The 20897-nt window shown below is 34.3% G+C and overlaps 1 protein-coding gene across 3 annotated transcripts in view; it reads left to right on the forward strand.

Moving 5' to 3' along the window:
- FSTL5 (follistatin like 5) overlaps nucleotides 1–20897 on the forward strand; it is a 309868-nt gene that overhangs the window by 265098 nt on the left and 23873 nt on the right. For all 3 annotated transcript variants that reach the window (XM_075499250.1, XM_075499252.1, XM_075499251.1), the window contains 4 exons: nucleotides 2116–2234; nucleotides 9372–9521; nucleotides 15801–15908; nucleotides 17478–17602. In XM_075499250.1, coding sequence (XP_075355365.1) covers nucleotides 2116–2234; nucleotides 9372–9521; nucleotides 15801–15908; nucleotides 17478–17602 — 502 coding nt within the window. The remainder of the gene's footprint in view (nucleotides 1–2115; nucleotides 2235–9371; nucleotides 9522–15800; nucleotides 15909–17477; nucleotides 17603–20897) is intronic.

Genomic DNA, 20897 nt, shown 5'->3' on the forward strand with positions numbered 1-20897 from the left:
ACGATGCTATGATTCTATGATTCTATGATTATTTCATTGGATCCACAGGTAAAGGTTCCTTATATGAACACTTCCCTAACTCAGTATTGAAATGGAAGAAGGACGTTTCTTACTGTGTGTCCTTTACTGATTTTGAAGAACAGTTTGGTGAAGATTACTATCCAGACATTGGAAATAAAGCCTTTAAAAGTTTGGGCTGGGTTACTATACACAAATAATATTTGTAAATTGGGAAGCCTGCCTTGGGGTATTGGCAACTGAGGAGGAAGTTTTAGGAGTCTGTTTATCAAATGTCTGTATGACTTGGGGCTATCAGCTGATTTACTTCCTCACGTTCTGGTATTACTTATCCTGCTAATAACTATAATATACTTTAGTCAAAAAGACCAGGGAGAAGGGAAATCCTTGTTTTGTCCACAGCCAGCTCCACATATTTATTTATCACCAAGATACAATAAGCCAGTTGCTCAGCTATAGATCTCTACACTGTGTTCACTGGTAGGGGCAGCCTAATCTCAGTCAGGCTTATCTACAAATTCCAGCTGTTCTTACAGGATGCAATGTCAGGCATTTTTAAAAGAAAGACCTTGACATATTATCTTACATAGGCTGTATGATTTACCTGCAGAGGCATACAAAGGTATCCCATTGGCCAGAGTGGGCATATTGCCCTTAGTGCACCTTATGCTCAGAATAGACATGATTGGTAAGTTTTCCTTGAACCTGAGCCAGCTTCTATGCTACACAAAATGCAGCATGGACAAATTCCTCTCCCACTTTTTGGTAACATATGAATAGATAGATTTGAAATAAAAGGAGTAAAACCCTGCTAGGAGACTGTCCCTTCTTCCTTTTTAGGAAAGCTTGCCCAGAAGTGGGAAATGATTCCACAAGATTTCTCAAAGATAATTGAACTTTCTTGTTCTGGGCATGGCCTGACCACCTTATGCATATTACTGCCTTTCAAATGACTGTATTACCTATGTGATTCCTAATGGGGACCGGGAACTTTTATGTATGTGTGTACATACATACATCTATACACAAACACAAACTTCCCTCCCCCCTTTAATGTTCTCATTATTTTATTTTATATTAAGATGTGTTCTCTCTCTACTAACATAGGGTTTTCTTCAGAATTTAGGATAAGCAGAATTTCAGACTCAAACTTATTTTTCCTGAGTTTTATTCCCTTCTGTTCCTATACCAAATATTGTTACATCAAGTGGAAGCTTAGGCCCTGTACCGAGGATACATGTACATTTTTATCATTGTAGCCCCCAGTTTAGCTGTCAGAGTCGGTTCTAATGGTAATTTTATGAGTACTGTGATTTTCTTCATAGAATTTTATAAATATGAACTGATCATCCATCATAGCATCCACATAGCAAATCAACAACTGTTGTCTTAATTGGCACGTGGTAAACTAAGGAGAATGTCCTTTTTTGTGGTCATGAGCATGACCACAGATATTATGAGACTTCATGCTACAGATCTGGTTCCCACTTTTTCCACAAAACATTACATCATGCCTCTCATTCAGCAACATTGTGGTAGAAGGATGGAATAATTCTATAAACATTTGTGGCCTTTCAAACTTGGAATGAATATCTGCCCAACTCTGGCTTTCCAATAAAATACAATAGAGAATATTTCCTTTTCTGACTGAAAGAAATGTCAAATAAGGGTTTATAACAAAGATTCAGAACTTCTCTTTCAGTGTTATACAGACATTACTTTAACTCTTCCATCCCTCAGAAAAAGAAAAATAAGAATACATGGAGAATTTATATTAACTTGATTTAAATGTAGATGATTTCACAATATTATTTTCATTACTGCAGCTGTCAAACTATATATTTCTACATCTGTATTCATAAAGAAACTGTCTTTCCAATGGAGAAAACTATGTGAAATTCATTCTGAATAACGTAACAGTTTTGTTTTAGTTTTACAATAAAAAGATCCCATAGGATTAGCTGTATTAGCACTATACACATTAACAAATTGATCTCATACCAAAAATGTGATGAGGTTTTTAGTTCAAGACAAGGATATTCTTTTTTGTCATTTGTTATTTAATTTTATACATTTCAATGTGTTTTTGTTCCTAAGGTCTGGGAATTGGGAACATGTTTTATGTTTTTTATGAAGATGGCATCAAAGTTATACAACCAGTGGAATGTGAATTTCAGAGACATATTAAGCCTAGTGAAAAACTCCTCGGTTTTCAGGCAAGTTATTTTTTTAAATGTATTTGTAGTGTTTTCTCAATTATAGTTTTCTTTAAATAAGAATTTTTTTATTGCTAGTTTAGTGCTTTCTGCTTGATAAATTCAGACATGTATTCTCAATTAATAAGTAGCTTATAATGGTGGACTCAAAAATTTCCTGTACTTTCCTTGATCAAATTCAAACTTTCAATCTCTCTTTTTGATTGAGTATTCCCTGTATACATTTCAAACCCTTTATTTTCTTTGGCTGTCTTTCTCTTTTCCCAGTCCTTTCCTTTAACAGCTCTGTACTCTTTATTTCTCGTTTGGTTGTTGTTGTTGTTGTTGTTGTTGTTGTTCTCCCCTCCCCCCCCCCAGTTAAGTGCATCCCTGCGAATCAGGGATTGATTCTCTCTCTATTAAATATAAGATTTAAAGTTATTCTTTTTAACGGTTTCTTTTTCTCCACTGGATGTTTGTCTGTATTAAACTGTCAGCTATCATGAGGCAAATCCCTGTCCTGATAAACAGTCTTACAGCTCCACTGAAGTTACTAGAGATGATTGATGCTTTGACTTACAATTCATATAAGTAGTTTCAATAACTTTATTGTTAACAGATTTATAGCTGATTTCACCAAATTCCATGCATTTATGGAGTAGTTTCCATGTGAAGCATACATAAAAACAGTACTGTATTCTCCACTTCCATTTATTCTTTTGTTGTTTTTCCTTTACTGCTAATCAAATCACTAGCTGACATGATGCATGTTCTCACAGGAGCACTTGGTACTAGTCATTACATTAAGACCTGTTCCATGTGATCTATCACCTTTCAAAAATAATAACTTTTTCTCATTATTTGGATTTGAATGAGTGACCTTGAAATACGTAATAGCCCATGAGCTGTACACTTTGGTTTTTTTCCTAATACCTAAAGCACACTGAAATAACAGCAGAACTGTCTCAATGGAATTTGCCTCTTCAGTTATCATTATTGATGTCAAAGGCTGCTGTACTCAGCAGCAAGATTTATTTTAGTGTGAATAATTATGCTTTGAACAGCTAATCATACCTTGATTTGTGCTGCTTAAGTGAAATTAGGTTGACACAGCCAAAAATAAGCCAAAGAGCTTTTTTATGGCTGTTTAATTCAAAAGCTGATTATTTAAGAAGTCTGTTAAAATTTTATTGATCTAAAGTGCAGCCTAGATTTTAAGTGTGTTTTTATTGAAATGTGATAATAATCAGGATGGATAAGTCAAACTTGTTTCCTTTTTGTAGCTTTCAAACCTGAAGTAGCATAATAATTATGTCCTTCCCGCCCCCCCCCCAAAAAAAAAGAGACCAGGAAAGTAGACTACTTGATATCTTTAATTTCAAAGTAGGTATAGACTTGTCCTTCTTTGCATATCTTTGGTTCGTGCATAGGTGTGGTAAATATATAGCCAGAAATTAAGCTTTGTACCTACATGCACTTCATTTTGCCCATTAAATTCACCAATATTTCTACTTATTCCTCTGAACACTGAAAACATCTTCCCTCACATATGGTGGTTAATAAATCTTTATTCTTGCAAGAGAAATCAGAAATATTTGGAAAATATATCCTTATGTTTTTCTACTCATAGTGACATCATTGTTCACTCTGCATTCCAGAAAAAGGAAAGATTGAGAAATAGTTTTCAGTAAAAAATTTTGAAAATTTTAAAAAACCCTTTAAGATTACTTTCTTCCTAGAAGGATGAAACATGAGTTTCAAAGAATTCCCTACATAAGCTGCTAATACTACGAGAACAGTAGTATATTCTTGAAAAAACTCATTGACTATGAAGCTTTAAACAACTGTTTCCTCCTTTGAAGGATATCATATCTTCCTCAAGTCTCTTTGGAAAATCCGTTTTCTCTAAATAAGAAAAATAAAATAACCCAGTTCTGTCCCAGGATCACATTTCTATCAAGTTCAGCATGTGATTGTTTAGTGGTAAGAGTTCATGTCATAAATGACTCATTAGTAGTTCTCTTTGACTCTGTCATATAACTTTACTAATTGGAGATGTTGGTATGCTGCATGTTTTGAGGTGGCTTTACATAGCCTTTCACATCTACAGCAGTTATCACTAATAAAATCTCCATCACTTACCTCTTAACACATTCCTAAAGGAAAAACATGCTTGCTTAAACCTCTCCCATTTCTTTACACTTTTCTGAATTAGCTGTTCAAGTGATAAGTAAAACCCCAGTAGACCTCTTTCATTGCCAAACATTTGCTAAAGTGTAGGAACATTTCTAAATTCTGCAGCACAGTTTAGGTACTAGAAGTGCTACAGAAAATGTCTGGGTATTACACGTGATACTGCAGTGTTCCTCCCCAGGTTTCCTGTTTGCTTGCCAACAAAATTAATTACCCTTAGCTGAGCTCCTGTACAAGGATGCACTCAGATATTTCTACATGGCATTGCATTGTATTGTGAACGAATGTTGCAGTATTTACACATGTACATATTTAGGTATGCTAATTTTGCTAAAGGTAAATACAATTTCTCAATAACTATATACTTGAGAACCCTTATCTAAATATTTAATTGCCTCTTATGCAACTGAGTGTCAATACAGTGAAGCACTTTAGTGTGTGTCTAACATGGGAATCAATTAGACTTTCATTGTGTTTAAAGCGAAGCAAAAGATTTAGTGCTTTACGGGATCGTCATGGTTCAGAGGAATATAAAGAGCTTCCTCTTCTCCTTCCCAGAATCTCCTAAATTACTTGAACCATCTAAATTAATATCAAATGAATGTAGACTTTTATTAGGCTGATAGTGACAATTCAAGATGCACAGGGACAGAAATAAACTTATTCCTGTTTTCTGATGCAGGTTATTGTTTAGTTATACCAGCTTTGACCAGTTTAACCTGTTGTCAAATAGATTCTTAACCATGGTCCAAGTAGAGTCTTTCAGCTGTTAAACGTCTCATCATTCTGAAGTGTTTGGGACATTTTCCTCACTAACATGCAATCTCTATTTATCTTCTGCAAATTAATATTATCCAAAGCCTTTAAATTCTAATTCTTAAACAAAAGTGTTTTTATTTTCCCTTCCCAATGAATCCCAGTTAGAATAATTATTTCGGGAGGCTGGGGAAGAAACAATTGAAACATATGCCTTTGTTGACACCAATGGAAAAATCCTTTTGGTTTCAACATAATCCTAATTTTGTCTTCATTACAAGAACTAGCGCGTACTGACCATATTTCTGTGAACTAGGCCATCTCACACTTGAATATGTGCTGGAGGTGGGAGCAAAATACTTAATTTCAAAATAATTAATGTGACTACATGGCAGAGCAAAGTTTGCACAGGAAATGAACTTGAAACACACTTGTTAGTCCACAGAAATTGCTGTTTTACACTCTTACAGCACAGTAAGTGTACTAAATGCAAGCCTGTTAACCTTTGTTGAAAAAAATGTGAAAAAGGTCCACAGTCTGATTTTTACTACAGAATGACAAGTAGAACAGTAAGTTAATATAGAATAGGTGATAAATTCATGTCTTAATACATGCACTGTTGTAACCTGTTGATGTCACCTTACTCTTAGACAGTCATAGCATAGATAGGCATTTCATTATACTGCCTAAAGAGCTTGACTCAAATCTTGTTAGAACACTGAGGACCCTTGCATTAAGTGTAAGTTTATAAACATAGAATTTGCACATATAAATCTACAAGTACATGTTTTCTCTTGAGAATTTCTTGCCCCAGACTACCTTGAAAAATTTTCTCTTAGGATTTATTTTCCTCCATCTGCTGACTTGTTATAGGACAAGTCACTTTTTCATTAAAAAGTCTGGGGGGAAAAAAAAACCAACAATGAAATAAATTAATGTTTTATCAGATGTTAACTTTTGTCAGAGAGAATAAATTAAGAAAAAGTAAATTGCTCACATTTTAATTAGAAGACGAAAATGGTGGTTTTATGCTTATATTTTAAGGAGAAATTATTTTAACCAATTACCCAACCACTGGGGAAATTAATATAGAGCCTCAGAACTACTGCCTGTAATGTAAAAGAAATCCAAACTGTCTAATCAGATAAACGTTAACTTTTCAAAAGCAAGATTTCAGTTCCATTGATTGAAGCTATTTCTGGGGCATCTAGATAAATGTGGGTTAAATAACTAGACAAACAACTGCATAAACCGATTCATGCTGGGGAACTCTATTTTGGATATGAGAATTTTGGTGCATAATTTTTAGTGTTAATTTGGAGAAACACTTTTTTTGCTTTTATTTTAATTTTTCAGGTTTTGGGGAAAAGTGAGAGTTCGCATTGGATTATAGAAATTTTTGACAACATAAACAATATTCTAGAACAAGTAAACTGCATTTATATATGTAGATTTATTTTTTACTTAATACTTTTTACTTTAGATCTGAGAAAGTGTCGCGCTTTCTACTTGCTGTATTTAAAGTGGAACAAGAGGAGCAAGTTTTATGAATTATATAGATAATAAAAATCATGCCCTGTAGTTTCTAATTTAAATATATATGTGTTTGTATACATCTTTATACATATATAAACCCCCTATATTGTTATTGCTTTTACATTGAAATAATATTTAGAAATACACTTCAGTCAGTATTTTAGACTCCGATTCAGGAAAATGTTTAAGGAGGTGGCTTAACTCTGGATATAGTTTAAGTGCTTAACTTAGGTATTTTCCTGTTCTTCTGTACTTCCCACAGTGGGAGGTATGATTAGCGTGATCGTTTACAGTAATCTGTCTGATGCTGTGTGAGAGAAACCTAGATTCCTTCAGCAGGAGTTGGTGTTATTTTTTGAATAATGTATTGAATGTGTCATTGTCGAATTCACAGCGCCAAAACCTGGGGTAAACTAAGGTGAGTCCCTGAGAGACATGACTGAAAAGAATGACACAGTATAGAGTTGTTATAAACATTTACAGATGCATTATTTGAAGAAGGTGTTCTCTGAGGAAGAAAGAGGACTGTGTAGAACAGTCTAAAAGTAGTTATCTGTTTAGATAAAACATGGAACTAAGACAAGGCTTATTTAGAATAAATATAAAAAATAATTTGAGATCAGTGAAACAACCTTCCAATTGAAGTGACAATTGCACAGAAGGCAAATGATAATAGATCATTGATCTGATGATTGCACACCATATTAGAGACATATTTGTTTATGTTGACATTTCACTTTATGCCATGAAAAGCTTTGAGCCACATTTAAGAATGGAAGTCCTGTTTGTCACCATGCCTATCATTCTTTAAAAAACAGATTTTAAACTTCGCCCTTCAAAGTGCATGGCTTTTTAGCAGTGCAAAATAAATCTTAATCTTTTTACTTATTTCTAAGTTCTGCTGAAGTTCCTGATTATGTGCCATCCCATGGTACCTGAGTTCAGTAACCTTTCCTTATCAATGTGATTTCTGAAAGACCTTCCCTTTGTTGAAGTTTAAGAACCACATAGGACCCAGCAGTGGCTTTTGATCTCCTGTAAAGAAACTCCCTCTGTTAGAGCTGGAAATTGATTTATTTCTTATTTTGACATATAAAGATTGAGTGTATTTTGTCAAATGTACAGAGGCACAGCAGGCAAAGAATGTTGATGATACAGAAAAGTTAGTGTTGAAATGCATCATCTTCTTCATGAAAAGCATTGCTTAGTGCCGGATATGTTGTTCTGTCATGTTATTTTTCCCCTTCTTTTAAAAGGAGTCTGATGCTTAGAAGCACAATTCTTGTTTAAGATCTCATCAACTCTTGCTGTTCATTCTATATTGAAGTCATCATCTGCTGACATCTCATAATTGTTTTCACAGCAACCAGTTATGATGTATCAGACAGAGCATTCTAAATTAGGAATAAGCAGCAGATAAGTGCTAAAAAGAAATAATACATGTGATTTGGTGAAATTGCTCCTTGTGATGAAAGGAAGAAAAATTAAGAGGGAAAAGAATAGGTCAAGAAAACAAAAAGCTTGGTACATGCTGTACATCTCCAAGCAGAATATTTTTCAGGTCCTTGTTTTTACATACATTTTATGTCCATTATAGGAAAAAATCATGCTATTTCATAACGGGAATTTCCAAATATGGTAATGTATTTGACCAAGTAACTTTTAATTTTGATAAAAGCGAACTTTCACTGGGAGTAAATAGTTACAAATAGATAGATAGAAATATAAATATCTATATGATGAGTGGGAATATATTTATATAAAAATATGAATAGTGAGTATGTAAACTATAGTTAGCTATTTTGAGTGAGAGTGCAGAGTTATAAATATATGTATTATGAAATATGGGTATGAAATACGAATTCACTGAAGTCAACAGGAATTTTGCTTTTGTTTTAAATTCATCCTTTTGCAGGGATGGAAGGGCAAAGGGGGAAGGAATGATCGTAAGAAGCCATTAGATGTGTATTGGGTTTAACACTAGTGAGATAGGCCATGAGAAGGTCTTACGGCAAAAGTAGCCAAACTTCTTGACCTTTGAAGCAACATATCAGCACTTCATGTGACCAAAAAAGCAGATCTCTAACTGCTGGTGCTTTGCCCCTATACCACGTGACAACTTTCACCACACCTCCTTCTCTTTCTCTCCATTTATACATTATCATCTTCCAAATTTAGTATTTGCCTGCCTTGCTGCTGTGTTCTCAGATGTAAGTGTAAGCCATGTCTATAACTGCCTCCTTTGCAAGACACTGTGATGGCGCAGATGGGGAAGCTGCTGGCTACTGCACAGTAACAAGACATTGTGTGTCTAATTTGTTTTTCTGTTTTTAAAGTCTCCTGCCTCTTGCTTGCTTTATGTCTACATGTATTATTGTTTCAAATGGGTTTCTTTCTCAGGACAACAGTGTTAACTGGCTGAATGCCTAGAAAACATAAAAAAAAGCTGGTGTATGGTTTACACTAAAGTGTTTGTGAGTTGTGTGGTGCTTACAACATGCAGTTTGGCTAACATTAGTCTATGTCCTAATGTTGCCTGTCCTTTTTCCTGCCCTAAATTTTCTGAGATTTTATCTTACAGTTAGAAAAGAAGAAAAAGAGTGTACTTTGTCTTTCTATTGCATTGTTGACTGTCTTGATTCTTACACTTTCCCTTTTTCTATTGAATTATAGGATGAAGTTTGTCCCAAAGCAGATGGAGATCCTGTTCAGCGGTGTGTATGGGCAACTGCTGTTAATGTAAAAGACAAGTTCATTTATGTAACTCAGCCCACACTTGACAGAGTTCTTATTGTTGATGTACAGTCTCAGAAAGTTGTACAGGTATTTATTTCTAATTTTTAAGTTAGTATCTAATTTGGACACAAGAATTTAAGGTTTTCCTTCATATTTTGAAAAAAAAAATGCAATTAGCTTGAGAGTAAACACTACCTAGAAAAAAGCTCATCTACTTTTGACATTTAGCAGCAATTTATGTTTAGTGACTGTTCTTGTCAAAAGGCAATTGGGAGAGAGAGAATCAACATGAAAATACCTCTTATAAATATTAATGAAGTAGTTGAGGAAACGAGTTATTTGGGAAGTTTCTGGGTTGAGGTACTTTTCACTTGAAAATGAAGATTCATTAAAATAGAGTCTTATCAGAGGAATGTGTCTATCAGTTTCGACAGGAAAGCTCAGGGGGTTAGGTTCAGCTACAGAAGGTGGAGGACTGTTATTCAGTAAGCTTTTAGAGAAATTACTGGAGTTGTGGAAGACCCAACACCACCCTTAGCCAAGACTGGAGACTGTGAATTCAAACTTCGTCTCTATCTTCTCTACTGTGGTAGGTAGTACTATCAGTTTCTCAGTCTCTGGGATGCTGGAGATACTTTGCTTAGTCAAAATAATTCATTGGGTAAAAGAGAGAAGAAATCAATGCTATGGTACAGGGATTAATGCGCTCATATAGTTTGTGGAAGACCAAAGTACAAGGCAATGCTAAAATGAATATTAGTTTTTTGGAGCAGTACAGTTCCCTCAGGAGAGCCTGAGAGAGTCACAATATAATCCAAACGGTCAGTAGTCTCACTGGGATGGAGTAAAACTTTGATGTTTAGTTGCCACTGCTCAAATCAAATACTACAACCACTGTACTCTTTTTCTCTCTTTCTCTCTCTGTTTTTTTTTTCCTTTACGTATCTGGTGGTATCAATGATACCATTGTACTATGAGGTTAAATAGGGGATTTACATGAGGACAGATTTTGGCCTGTGGAATTGTTAAAGACAAGTGAAAATGCATTTAGAAAATAATAGCCGTAAACTCATTAAATTTAAAAATATATTTTCTGAATATGAAGAGAATATTTAAAGTCTTAAAATCTTTGTGTTAACAAGGCATATGGAAAAGGCAAAATTATAAATTTTTTTGCTATTTGTTTTCTGCTTAGTATTCCCACCATATTACACTATTTTTCTTTCTTTTTTTTTTTAATCAGACACATACAGTAGAATATATTTCATTATATAATCTTTAGTCTTTCAGGATGATGTCATGTCACCAGAAAGTTCAGCTTTATTTCACTTTCAGTGGCAAAAAAAGTCAATCAATTATAGTTGGGGACTGTCAACAGTCTTGTCAGCAGACAAGGGGCTTGTTTTTTGGTTGGGTTTGTGTATTTTGGGGGAGGCGGGTTAAGTACATTACAGATCATATAAAATCTTGAAATTTACTTCAAAAGCAGGATTGTTCTTTTTCTGAAATAAAATTATTTCCTGGGCAAAGAGCTATGAAGCTAGTTAATAATTTATTAACAATCCTGCTCTGATTCTCAGAAGAAAGGGCACTTGTATGTGAAACTGATAAAGAGGTTTTGACACCACGCTGGGTGTTCTGATTCAAATTTTAATCATACAAATGTGCCTAACATCTACAAATGTGATGATACTTATAGTATCATCACATTCTTAGGAAACAGATGTTCTTTAGCTAAATAAAACATGGATTTTTTTATTAGAAATCTAATCTAAATTGTTAATAGAAATATTTAAATAGAGCTTTTCTTCATGCCTTTTTCCTTTTTCACTGATAAAAGAATGAAAATCTGTAATGTATAGATTATATATCATATATTAGGCTTTGGCGAGACCTTATTGTGGTCTTTCAATACTTAAAGGGGGCTTATAAGAAAGATGGGGACAGATTTTTTGATAGGGCCTGTAGCAATAGGACAAGGGGTACTGTTTTTAAACTAAAAGAGGGTAGATTTAGGCTAGACATAAGGAAGAAATTTTTTATGATGAGGGTGATGAAACACTGGAACAGGTTGCCCAAAGAGGCTGTAGATGCCCCATCCCTGGAAACATTCAAGGTCAGGCTGGATGGGGCTGGTCAGGCTTGAACAACCTGATCTGGTTGAAGATGTCCCTGCTCATTGCAGGGGGGTTGGACTAGGTGACCTTTAAAGGTCCCTGCCAACCCAAACCATTCTATGATTCTATGATATTAGTATACATATGTATTACATATATTGATGTAAAATTTAAAAATACATAGAAAAATTGCAATTTAAAAATTATATTAACTTGACAAATAATTTTAATTTTAATAATTTTGCATTCTTTAAACATCTGCGTTTTATGTCTTCTATATTCTATGTCAGCTGGCCCAGTAGACAGCTTCCTCAAAACCTGGCCTATCCAAATGGTGACAGGGTCTGATAAAATGTTTTATTCAAAAAGTTAATAATAACAAGTTATTAAATTTTTTTGTTCTTTTACTTTTTTTTTTAGTTAAATTGCCCTTTGCATATCAAAGTAGAGATGAACTGAGTGGATAATGAATTTTTGTTTTCTGAAAACAAGACTTTTTTTACAGCCATTTCAATATATTTCTTCAGAGAGACTAAAAAAACCATAGTCTTACTGCAGTCCACAGATTTGAAGGACTGGAATCTCTGGCAATTGTTTCCCTGGTCTCTGGCTGACATTCATGTGTCATCTTGCTTTCCTACAGATGATGGATGAAATTGCAATTTAATTGCATTTATTAGCATTTAGACTTCAGTGGAAAGAGAATATTATGCCTTTTAGGCTCACTGAAAAATATTAGAGAAGTTGGAGGTTCTTTTAAACTTAGGTTTTATAGAATATTTTGATTCGTAGACTCTTCTAATTTGCCTTCAGTTACATTAGTTATTATTTTACTAAGTGCTTTACCATTAACTGAATGTTTACCAATACTTACCACAATGATGTATGTTAATTAAAAAGTAAAATTCAATAAATTAGCCACTAATGAAAAGTACACCCCTCCCCTAGAAATATGTAAAGCGATTCTCCAGTTTTTGGATGGAGTTAGATAGGATGCTGTTCTATCCCATAAATATTCAAGATTCTGTAATGAGCTGAAAAACAGACATACAGGATGCCTAGGTGTTACACAGGGCTTTGTGCACCAAGTCTGTGCTCCTTAGAAAATATATTGAGCTAAAACCAGATACTCCACAAGCCATCATGCTAGTCCAGGAAAAAAACCAACTCACTTTCAAAGAAATTTTATTTTGAGGGATAGAATAGCATTGCTTTTCCATTACTTTAATAATATCCAGATTGTGAACTTAGGGAAGTATAGAATGAAATTTATCCCATCTGTGGAAACCTTTTGCAGGAATGAAAGTCTCAGTTTTGATGGCTCTTGGATGTTTAGCTATTAATGATAAATTATCTTTCCATTTCACAATACTTAACACAGACATTTGGTAAGACAATATGGCTGAGGGATAACAGATGAACCAGTTAAGTAAGTTAAAATAAATGTGTTACTGTCATTTTTGGGCACCCAAGCAGAATTTCTGCTATTTGTTACTGACCTGAAAATTATTTCCTAGGATACACTCAGCCAATTACATGGGAAAAGTATTATGGGACTTGCTCTGTGTCCAGCTTAACCATGTTGATATTCAAAATAGACTTAAAAAAAAAAGACAAATAAAAGTAGTTGCAAACAAAACAAATAAATCATGAAAGCACAAAACATATACGATCTTTTACACATAGTATAAGACTATAAGAAATAAAACCACTGTTTATTCACAGATGGCTTTTAGAATTGAAGTAAGGCTAATTTGGAATTTAGTAACAAGTAAAGAGATACTTCATTCAGCATTTTGTATAACAAGCATGGCCCTGTCTTCCTTATCTTTTAACAATAAGCATTTACTTTTGGTTTTGGTTTTTGCAAGCAGCAAGAATTTTTCTAACCATTAAATGTTGCTCTACTCATATCATATGCACATATACAAACACTCATACAAACAGGAAGCAAGGAAGGCAGTTTAATTTCTCAGTCAGATCAGTTTATTTTCATTACTTTCTTACAGTACTGCCTAGCACAGAAAAAAATCAAAATGTAATTGATTTTTGGAAAATAGGTATTAAGCTGTTCATAAATGAGAACATTTTGCTTACTAGACTGCTTTTTCTCTAAGTGTCATATTAATACAGAGGATAACATTTAAATTTTAACTATTTCTAGTCTATATCTTAAAGAAGAAACCACCTATCTGCTCTGTAAACCCCTGTTTTCAAAAACGCATACTCTGGTAGGAACATATGTGGAGAAAACTTCATATTTTGAAAGTAAGCAGCACCCTAATAAAAATTCTGTCAAGGTGCAAAAAAACTAAAGACGAGTAGAAAAGTATTTGAAAGGGCTATAAGTTGTGTAATTACTGTTTTCTGTGTAAAAGCAGCGTTGATTTGATTTTGCTTACTATGGTGTTTTCTCTGAAGTACTACTATGTATATTATGTTTATTCCTTTCTAGCATGAAAGTTAACATAAAAGATGTGTGTAGAGGTGCACATATGTAACAACTAGATTTGAGGACGATTTATTTCTGTGACAACTACATTTATAAAAATAAGTACTTAAAGAAAATTCTGGAGCAGGCTAAATTGAAATGTATTGGAAACATGGATGGTCTATCTTTAGAGAGGTATATGCAGACTTTTTGATTTAGCCAGGTAATTCTCATTATAAAGTTAAGAGAAGTATTTGCTTTCATTTGTGAATTCCTGAAAGCAAGCACTGTCACCTGCAGTTGTCTGGTATTGCTTAGCAGTCTACCGTTAACTGGGATGACTTAGAGGCGTGCAGAAGTAAACAGAGCTCATCATTGTTCAGTCCACACCATGCTGCTGGCAGATCAGCCTGACTAGCTAGAAACAGCTGTGAAAGCCTTTTTCCAAGATGCTCAACTCCTTTCTGCTGCTGTCTGCTCTCTTGGGAGCTGTATTACCTGTGCTTGACTCCGCAGGCAATTCCTTCTCCTCTTCCTGGCAGTGCCTCGGGCCAGACCCTGAAGGCAGCTGGCACTCATTCAGCAGAACACACACGGGTCAGACCTTTTGTCTGGGGAAGCCAAGGGGAAATTTGACACACCTGAACAAATTAGCTATACAACAGCCCAAGTATTATTTTAGACAACTTGTCTTCTAGCCCGCAGCAGAAAATGTTATCAAACACAAATGACCTTTTTCAAGGGGTATCTGTCTGATTTTAAATGAGACGGTGAGCAACCTGGCTTCATTTTCCATTTTCAAAAGGAAAAACAAATCCTGCCTAGATGAAGCTGTGGCTTGCAACACCTCAGGAGTACAGTTAAGTATCATCAGCAGTCTCAGCCAGCCATTAGTGCATTATCTTGAGGATCTACATCATTAGTTTAAATTAGGTTCACTTAATTAGCCAGCTGGTCCTCTCCTTGACAAACTGATAAACAAGCTGTGCTTTACAGTTCCATAATGGTGAGACTATAAAACAATTTCCACTTATTTTTTCTGCTTTAATGATGAAAATAGAAAAGTAGTCCCCCCAGTTGTTTACCTCTTGCAGAATGTCTCTTAATCAAATACGTTGTCCTCCCATTTCATACCTCTGAAGTATTCAGTTCTCATAACAAAGGAAATGTAGAGCTCAACTGTCTAAAAGGTCTGTGGTCCCAAGAGACAGTGCTCAAGGTTGTAGGGAAAGCACTTTGATTCTGATCACAAGTCTATCAAAAGTAGCAACTGTAATTGGAAAACATATGAAAACAGTCTTTCCAGCTTCAACAGAACACACCCGGTTTAGCAGAGATTGGAAGCTTTGGGTGTAGCAACATTGTGTTGGTTTTATTCAGGACATAAAACACATAGTAACACCTTGCATTGATTTCAGTATGTGACTTGAGAATACTCTTCCCTTTTTAGCCATTTTCCAATAATTGTTATAGTTTGTAAACTGATATATATAAAGTGAGAGTGATGGTAGGGAAGGAAGATAAGTACTTTTTTATTTGTTTTAAAACCTTTGTTTTCAGCTTCTTAATAGCTTCAATATAATGTGATTTTGATGCCAAATGTAAGAGCACATAAAGAATAAAAACCACTTTTTCAGCAATTCAGTAACTTTGAATTAATCAGAGGGCTGTTTCAATAATTGACAACATTATTTTTAAATACAATCTGAAAACATCAGGAAATGCATGTCCAGTCATCATTTTAATTCAAGCATATATATTATTTTTCTTTTGAAAATGTGACAGAAACTAAGGATTTCTATTTTTATTATGCTTCAGGCAGTAAGTACAGATCCTGTTCCAGTGAAACTACACTATGATAAATCACATGATCAAGTCTGGGTGCTGAGCTGGGGAAACATGGAAAAGAATTCACCAACTTTGCAGGTGAGGTGATCAGAATGATTATATGCATGGAAATCTAGATAAGTTGAACCTTTGTTTAATTGCAACATTTTGTGTATTTTCCTTTAAGCATTATTATCATGGCCCCAGCAGGGGTGGTGAAATGATTTCAGGTAACCAGAAAACAATTCAGACAACTTTGCGAAAAACGTTAGAGATTATTTTCAACACCCTTACTCAGAAGTTACAATGCTGAATTGATGGAAGGATAAGGAATACAGCTGAAAGCAGCAGCATGTTTTGTAACTGCCAGTCTTTTGAGAGCAAACTGTTGTTGTTTATGATGTTTTTTCCCTAATTAGAGGATAAACTGGATTTTAGGCACATTCTTATTTCACTAAAATTATATTGATGCCCTGGAGGTGACAAGCTCCATCTTTACTTATTGCTTTTTTCAGATTTAAAATATTAAAAATCTTTACTCTACCCGTGCCTCTGAGCAGTGGCAAGCCTAAGGACAGTCACTAAAGAAACATTTCAAGAAGCTGTACTTGCATTCTGACTTTTTCACTACTTTCTGTTCCTTATTTAAGTAATCACCTGAGAATATGGTGATAATCTTTATGTAATAATTTCAAAATTACTTTTTATTTCAACTTATTTTCCTTTTCTTTAGTAGTTAATGAAATCCTTATGTATTTAAAATATATACATATAAGATAAAGTATAAGAGAAATTCAAACACAGAGCTCAAGCAGAAAAATGAGTAACATTTGAAAACACCATTTTAGCACCTACAGACTCTTAGTAACTATGAGTATGCAAGGTAATTTGTGGGAGTTTAGCTGTCACTTCTCCCCAGAAAATGACTGATAATTGAGTCAGTCTTATCATGTTTTAAATCGACTGATCATCTTCACTCTCATTTTTCCCTACAGTATAGGTAATCGATTCTTTTCTTTTTTTAATCCACTCTTAAATGCATGTATGTGAATATCATAGTGGCTATTATATGGAAATGTCTTTTATTCACCCATAAACATTTACGTCAGATGAAGTCCAAGATTTGGGGATTTGAGGAAAATTGCTTCATAACAACTTAAGGAATGTGTAAACTCAAATCATCTTGCTGTTCTGAAATATGTCTGTGATATGTTGAATTACTTCATGATGACAAGAACTGGGAGTATGCATAGCCATAGCTTCCTGTGGATCAGTTGATAACATCTTATCTTTTCACTCTGGCTGAAGTGCTTAAGAAATTTAATCTCACTCTAGGATCTAGTGTTAAAAAAAAAAGGTAAATAAAAAAGTTAGTTTGCACTAAGAACTGCTAGAGGCTTTAGTAACGTAAATTAATAAATATGGACTCAGTGGTGGAAAAAAAAAGGAAAAAGTAAATATGAAGATTAAGTGGTCAGGTATGTAACAATTCTCTGAAATCTGTAGTGCTGATTAGCTTTATTCACTGTCATTTGTGTTCTTTTTCTTGATAACTGAAGGATAATACAAGAGATGGAATACAGAGGCAATGCTGTATTAAATTATTTGGATAGAGATTAAATTTTGAAACAGTATTTCCATAGTTTATAATGATGTTACTTTATGTAGGTGATAACACAAGCCAGTGGGAGTGTTTCTCATCACACAATCCATACTCAGCCAGTGGGAAAGCAGTTTGACAGAGTGGATGACTTTTTCATTCCGGCTACAACCCTCATCATTACCCATATAAGGTAAGTTTTAGCTGAATTGTAATTAAATTTCAAATGAGCTACAACATCGTCTCCAAAGAAAATATAATTTTAAAACTCTGAAAATCGGAGACTGCGCTACCTACTTTAATATTGCTGTGCAAAACCCTTCTTCATAAACAAACTAAATGCGAGTTTTATTGAAAACAAGCTAGATATCAGAATAAACTCATTTATTAGAGTTTTTCTTCCTTGTCTCACCAAATGTTCAAAAGTTCACTGCTCTGCGTACTAAAATGGAGATGTAATATCATCTGGGGTTTTCTTGAGGAATTGATAAGTGTAATATTCAGATAATTCCCTAATTTAGGAGCATAAATCTTAATTTGCAAATAATACTTACTAATTTCTTCTACTGCTCAGAGCAGTTGCCATATATAGTATTTGCCATATTGTGTTACACGTATGTTGTATTGGAGTTATTCTCTTGATTAATGAATGAGAAAAAAACACTTGGAGTTTTAAAAGGAATTGTGATACAACATAACTCTTTATGAACTGGCTTCTGCTATTCAGTTCTTTCTACCTGTTTTTTCATCGGGCTGTCTGTTTTTAAAACAAACCATGACTGAGTATGCAACATAAACTCTGTTTAGATGCATGAATAAAATTTGTCTTATTTCATGGGTGCTGAGTTTATGATGTTAAAATGGTTCATATTGTAATCCATGCCAGGAAACACTGTAAATTCTTGGGACCTTAGTTATTTCTCTCAGTGACTGTAGGATTGTCTTTGTGTTTGTACAAAGAACATAGAAGTTCTGGCTGTGATAGAAACACTCTAAGTATGGAAGAATGGAACAAATCCAGCAAATGACCAGCTGGATTTTAAAAGACATATGGGACAGAGAAAGAGGGTGTGAGAAAAAGACGGCAACACTTAATACAGGCATAAAGCAGAATTCTTTTCAAGATCTTCCCAAGGCCTCTTAAATGAAAATCTATTTTTCTTCCTCAAAATACATTAGTAAGAATGTGAAATACCATTTTCTTTTCATATTTTTTCTGTAACATTTCTACCTGTAGGGATTGAAAAATTCTGCAGTCTGGGATTTGCACATCTGAATATTGCATTAATATGTATTAGCACTTTGTATGTTTAGGACTGTTAGGTTCTTTGCAAGGTGACACAGACCTATTTCAGCTCAAAACACATCTGCAAATAATTAACTCAATTGTTCTTCTGCTCTTCCAAGTTCAAGTTTCTATAGAAATGCTTTCATTAGGTTGATCTTAACTGTCCTACAATTATGAGACAACGTCATTCACTTTTAGCCAAAATCTCAAATAACGTATGTAAATATGGATGTCCATTAAAAAAGATATAATTTCTGATTGTAGTGAGTGCTAGTCTGTTAAATGTGAAAATGTGCCATTTAGGATGATTTTACAATTGATTCCAGAATTTACTCTCTATGTGCCTGTGATGAATCTAGTCTTCTGTATCAAAAAACATTTGGCTTCTCCTAAAGAGGCTGTTGATGAAAGATAATTTTTTTTTATTTTCTACAAAACTCTTAACTAACAAGTAAATTAACAATCAGTCATATGCAATTTAAAAAGGAATGTGTAAATTAATATAGCTGAATAGTAAATTGACTCTAAGTACCCTTAGTGCCACATTTCTTGAATTGAGTAGATAAATGCATATTGTGTCCCTGAAGTAATCTGCAGTCCTCACACTCAGCCTTAGAAAAGCATTAAATAATTGTGCTACATTTGGAACAGGTATGCCTCGAGAGAACAAAAGTTACTGCTTCATAAGCTACCAAGTACTAGCGGTACTACCCCAACAGAACTAACATTTAGATACATTTTCATGTAAATAGGAAAAGAAAAAGATGGATAGGGATAAACACCGTACAAGGAGGGGAACCAGGACTGGGAAAAGAAAAATAGGCCCAGTCCAAAGCTTGTGAGGAACTCATCTTGTCTAACTCAAACAATTTTAAGTTGATATTTTGCCTAAATAGGTCAAGTAGGCGCTTTCTGCTTTGCATGGTGAATCACAGCTACCTTCAGCTGATGAGTCATTTCACCTGTCCTATATGCAACTTAGGAGAAAAGAGAATTAAAGAATAAAAGAAAACCCACAGAAATAAAAAGGAATATGAAATTCAATTAAACAGTGAAAGAATACATTGGACAAGTGACTGCAGATATATAATAAGCATGTACATCAATTCAGGCCGAGTAAAATTATCTTGTTGTGACTTTTGCTTTTGCCTTTTTTTTTTTTTTTGCATTCATATGCCAGATAAAGACCAAAAGAAAATTTCTGAAGTCTGGCAAAAAGCCTTCAGTAGTTTGTCCAATGCTAAAACCATAGATTTGTGGGTTTTAACAAACAAAATCAATTCAACAGCAATAAACTGTTTTTACCTACTCATGAGCTTACTTGAAATGCAGAGATCTTATTTTAGTTCTCTAAAATGCTACCTAATTTGGAGTGCCTTTTCTAGAAAATAAAAAAAAAAACCCACTATGTAGATAAAGACTGTATTTTTATTTTTTATGTATTCTTTCAAGAGCTATATGTGTGAAGTTAGTCAGTCATTAAAGAATTTGCCTTACATAAAATGTCTGGCCTTCAAGTACTTTGATTTTTTTGTTTAAATAAAAATGAACTATGTGACTGAGCAGTGTGTCAGGAAAGGTTTTGAATTAACTGTATTTATGAAATTAGTAGTGATGTAGGAAAAACTGTCTATTAAATCTAACCTGTCACCAGTCAACAATAAAAATGCTCAATAACAGCATGTGTTTGTTAAGTAAGTTAGCCAACAAACATAAAGTGTGATCTTACTATTCTTTGGTGTTTATACCAACCAGGGGAGCATTTTATGAGTGTGAAGAGCGAAAAACAGCTACAAGGGAAATAACCCCACCGGCTGAGTTAGCTGTAGTTAACTGCTCAAGGGCCCTATTTACTCTTTGTTAGAAGTCAGTTCCCTTAGACCATGCAACACCAGCCCCTTCCAGAAAAATTAGGGCTTTCTGTAGCTAGGTGCATTTGTCACCTGTAAACTAAAATTTTGAATGATAGAGCAGAAGACAGAGTGTGCATGGCGTACCAAATCAGCATCCAGAACCAAACTTTCTGTCTGAATAAAGGCATTTCTAAGCAAAAAAGGCATAGCACTTAAAAGTATGAATTAAGTTTCATAACATGGTTAACACAAACCATCTACTACCATCCACAGTGTATTACCATCTACTGCATATTCTGTCCAGTTATTCTTTAATCACTGTAAAGGGCAAAGGACAGAAGGTAAAG

The sequence above is a fragment of the Mycteria americana genome, chromosome 4 (genome assembly GCF_035582795.1).
Source record: "Mycteria americana isolate JAX WOST 10 ecotype Jacksonville Zoo and Gardens chromosome 4, USCA_MyAme_1.0, whole genome shotgun sequence".
NCBI lineage: Eukaryota > Metazoa > Chordata > Aves > Ciconiiformes > Ciconiidae > Mycteria > Mycteria americana.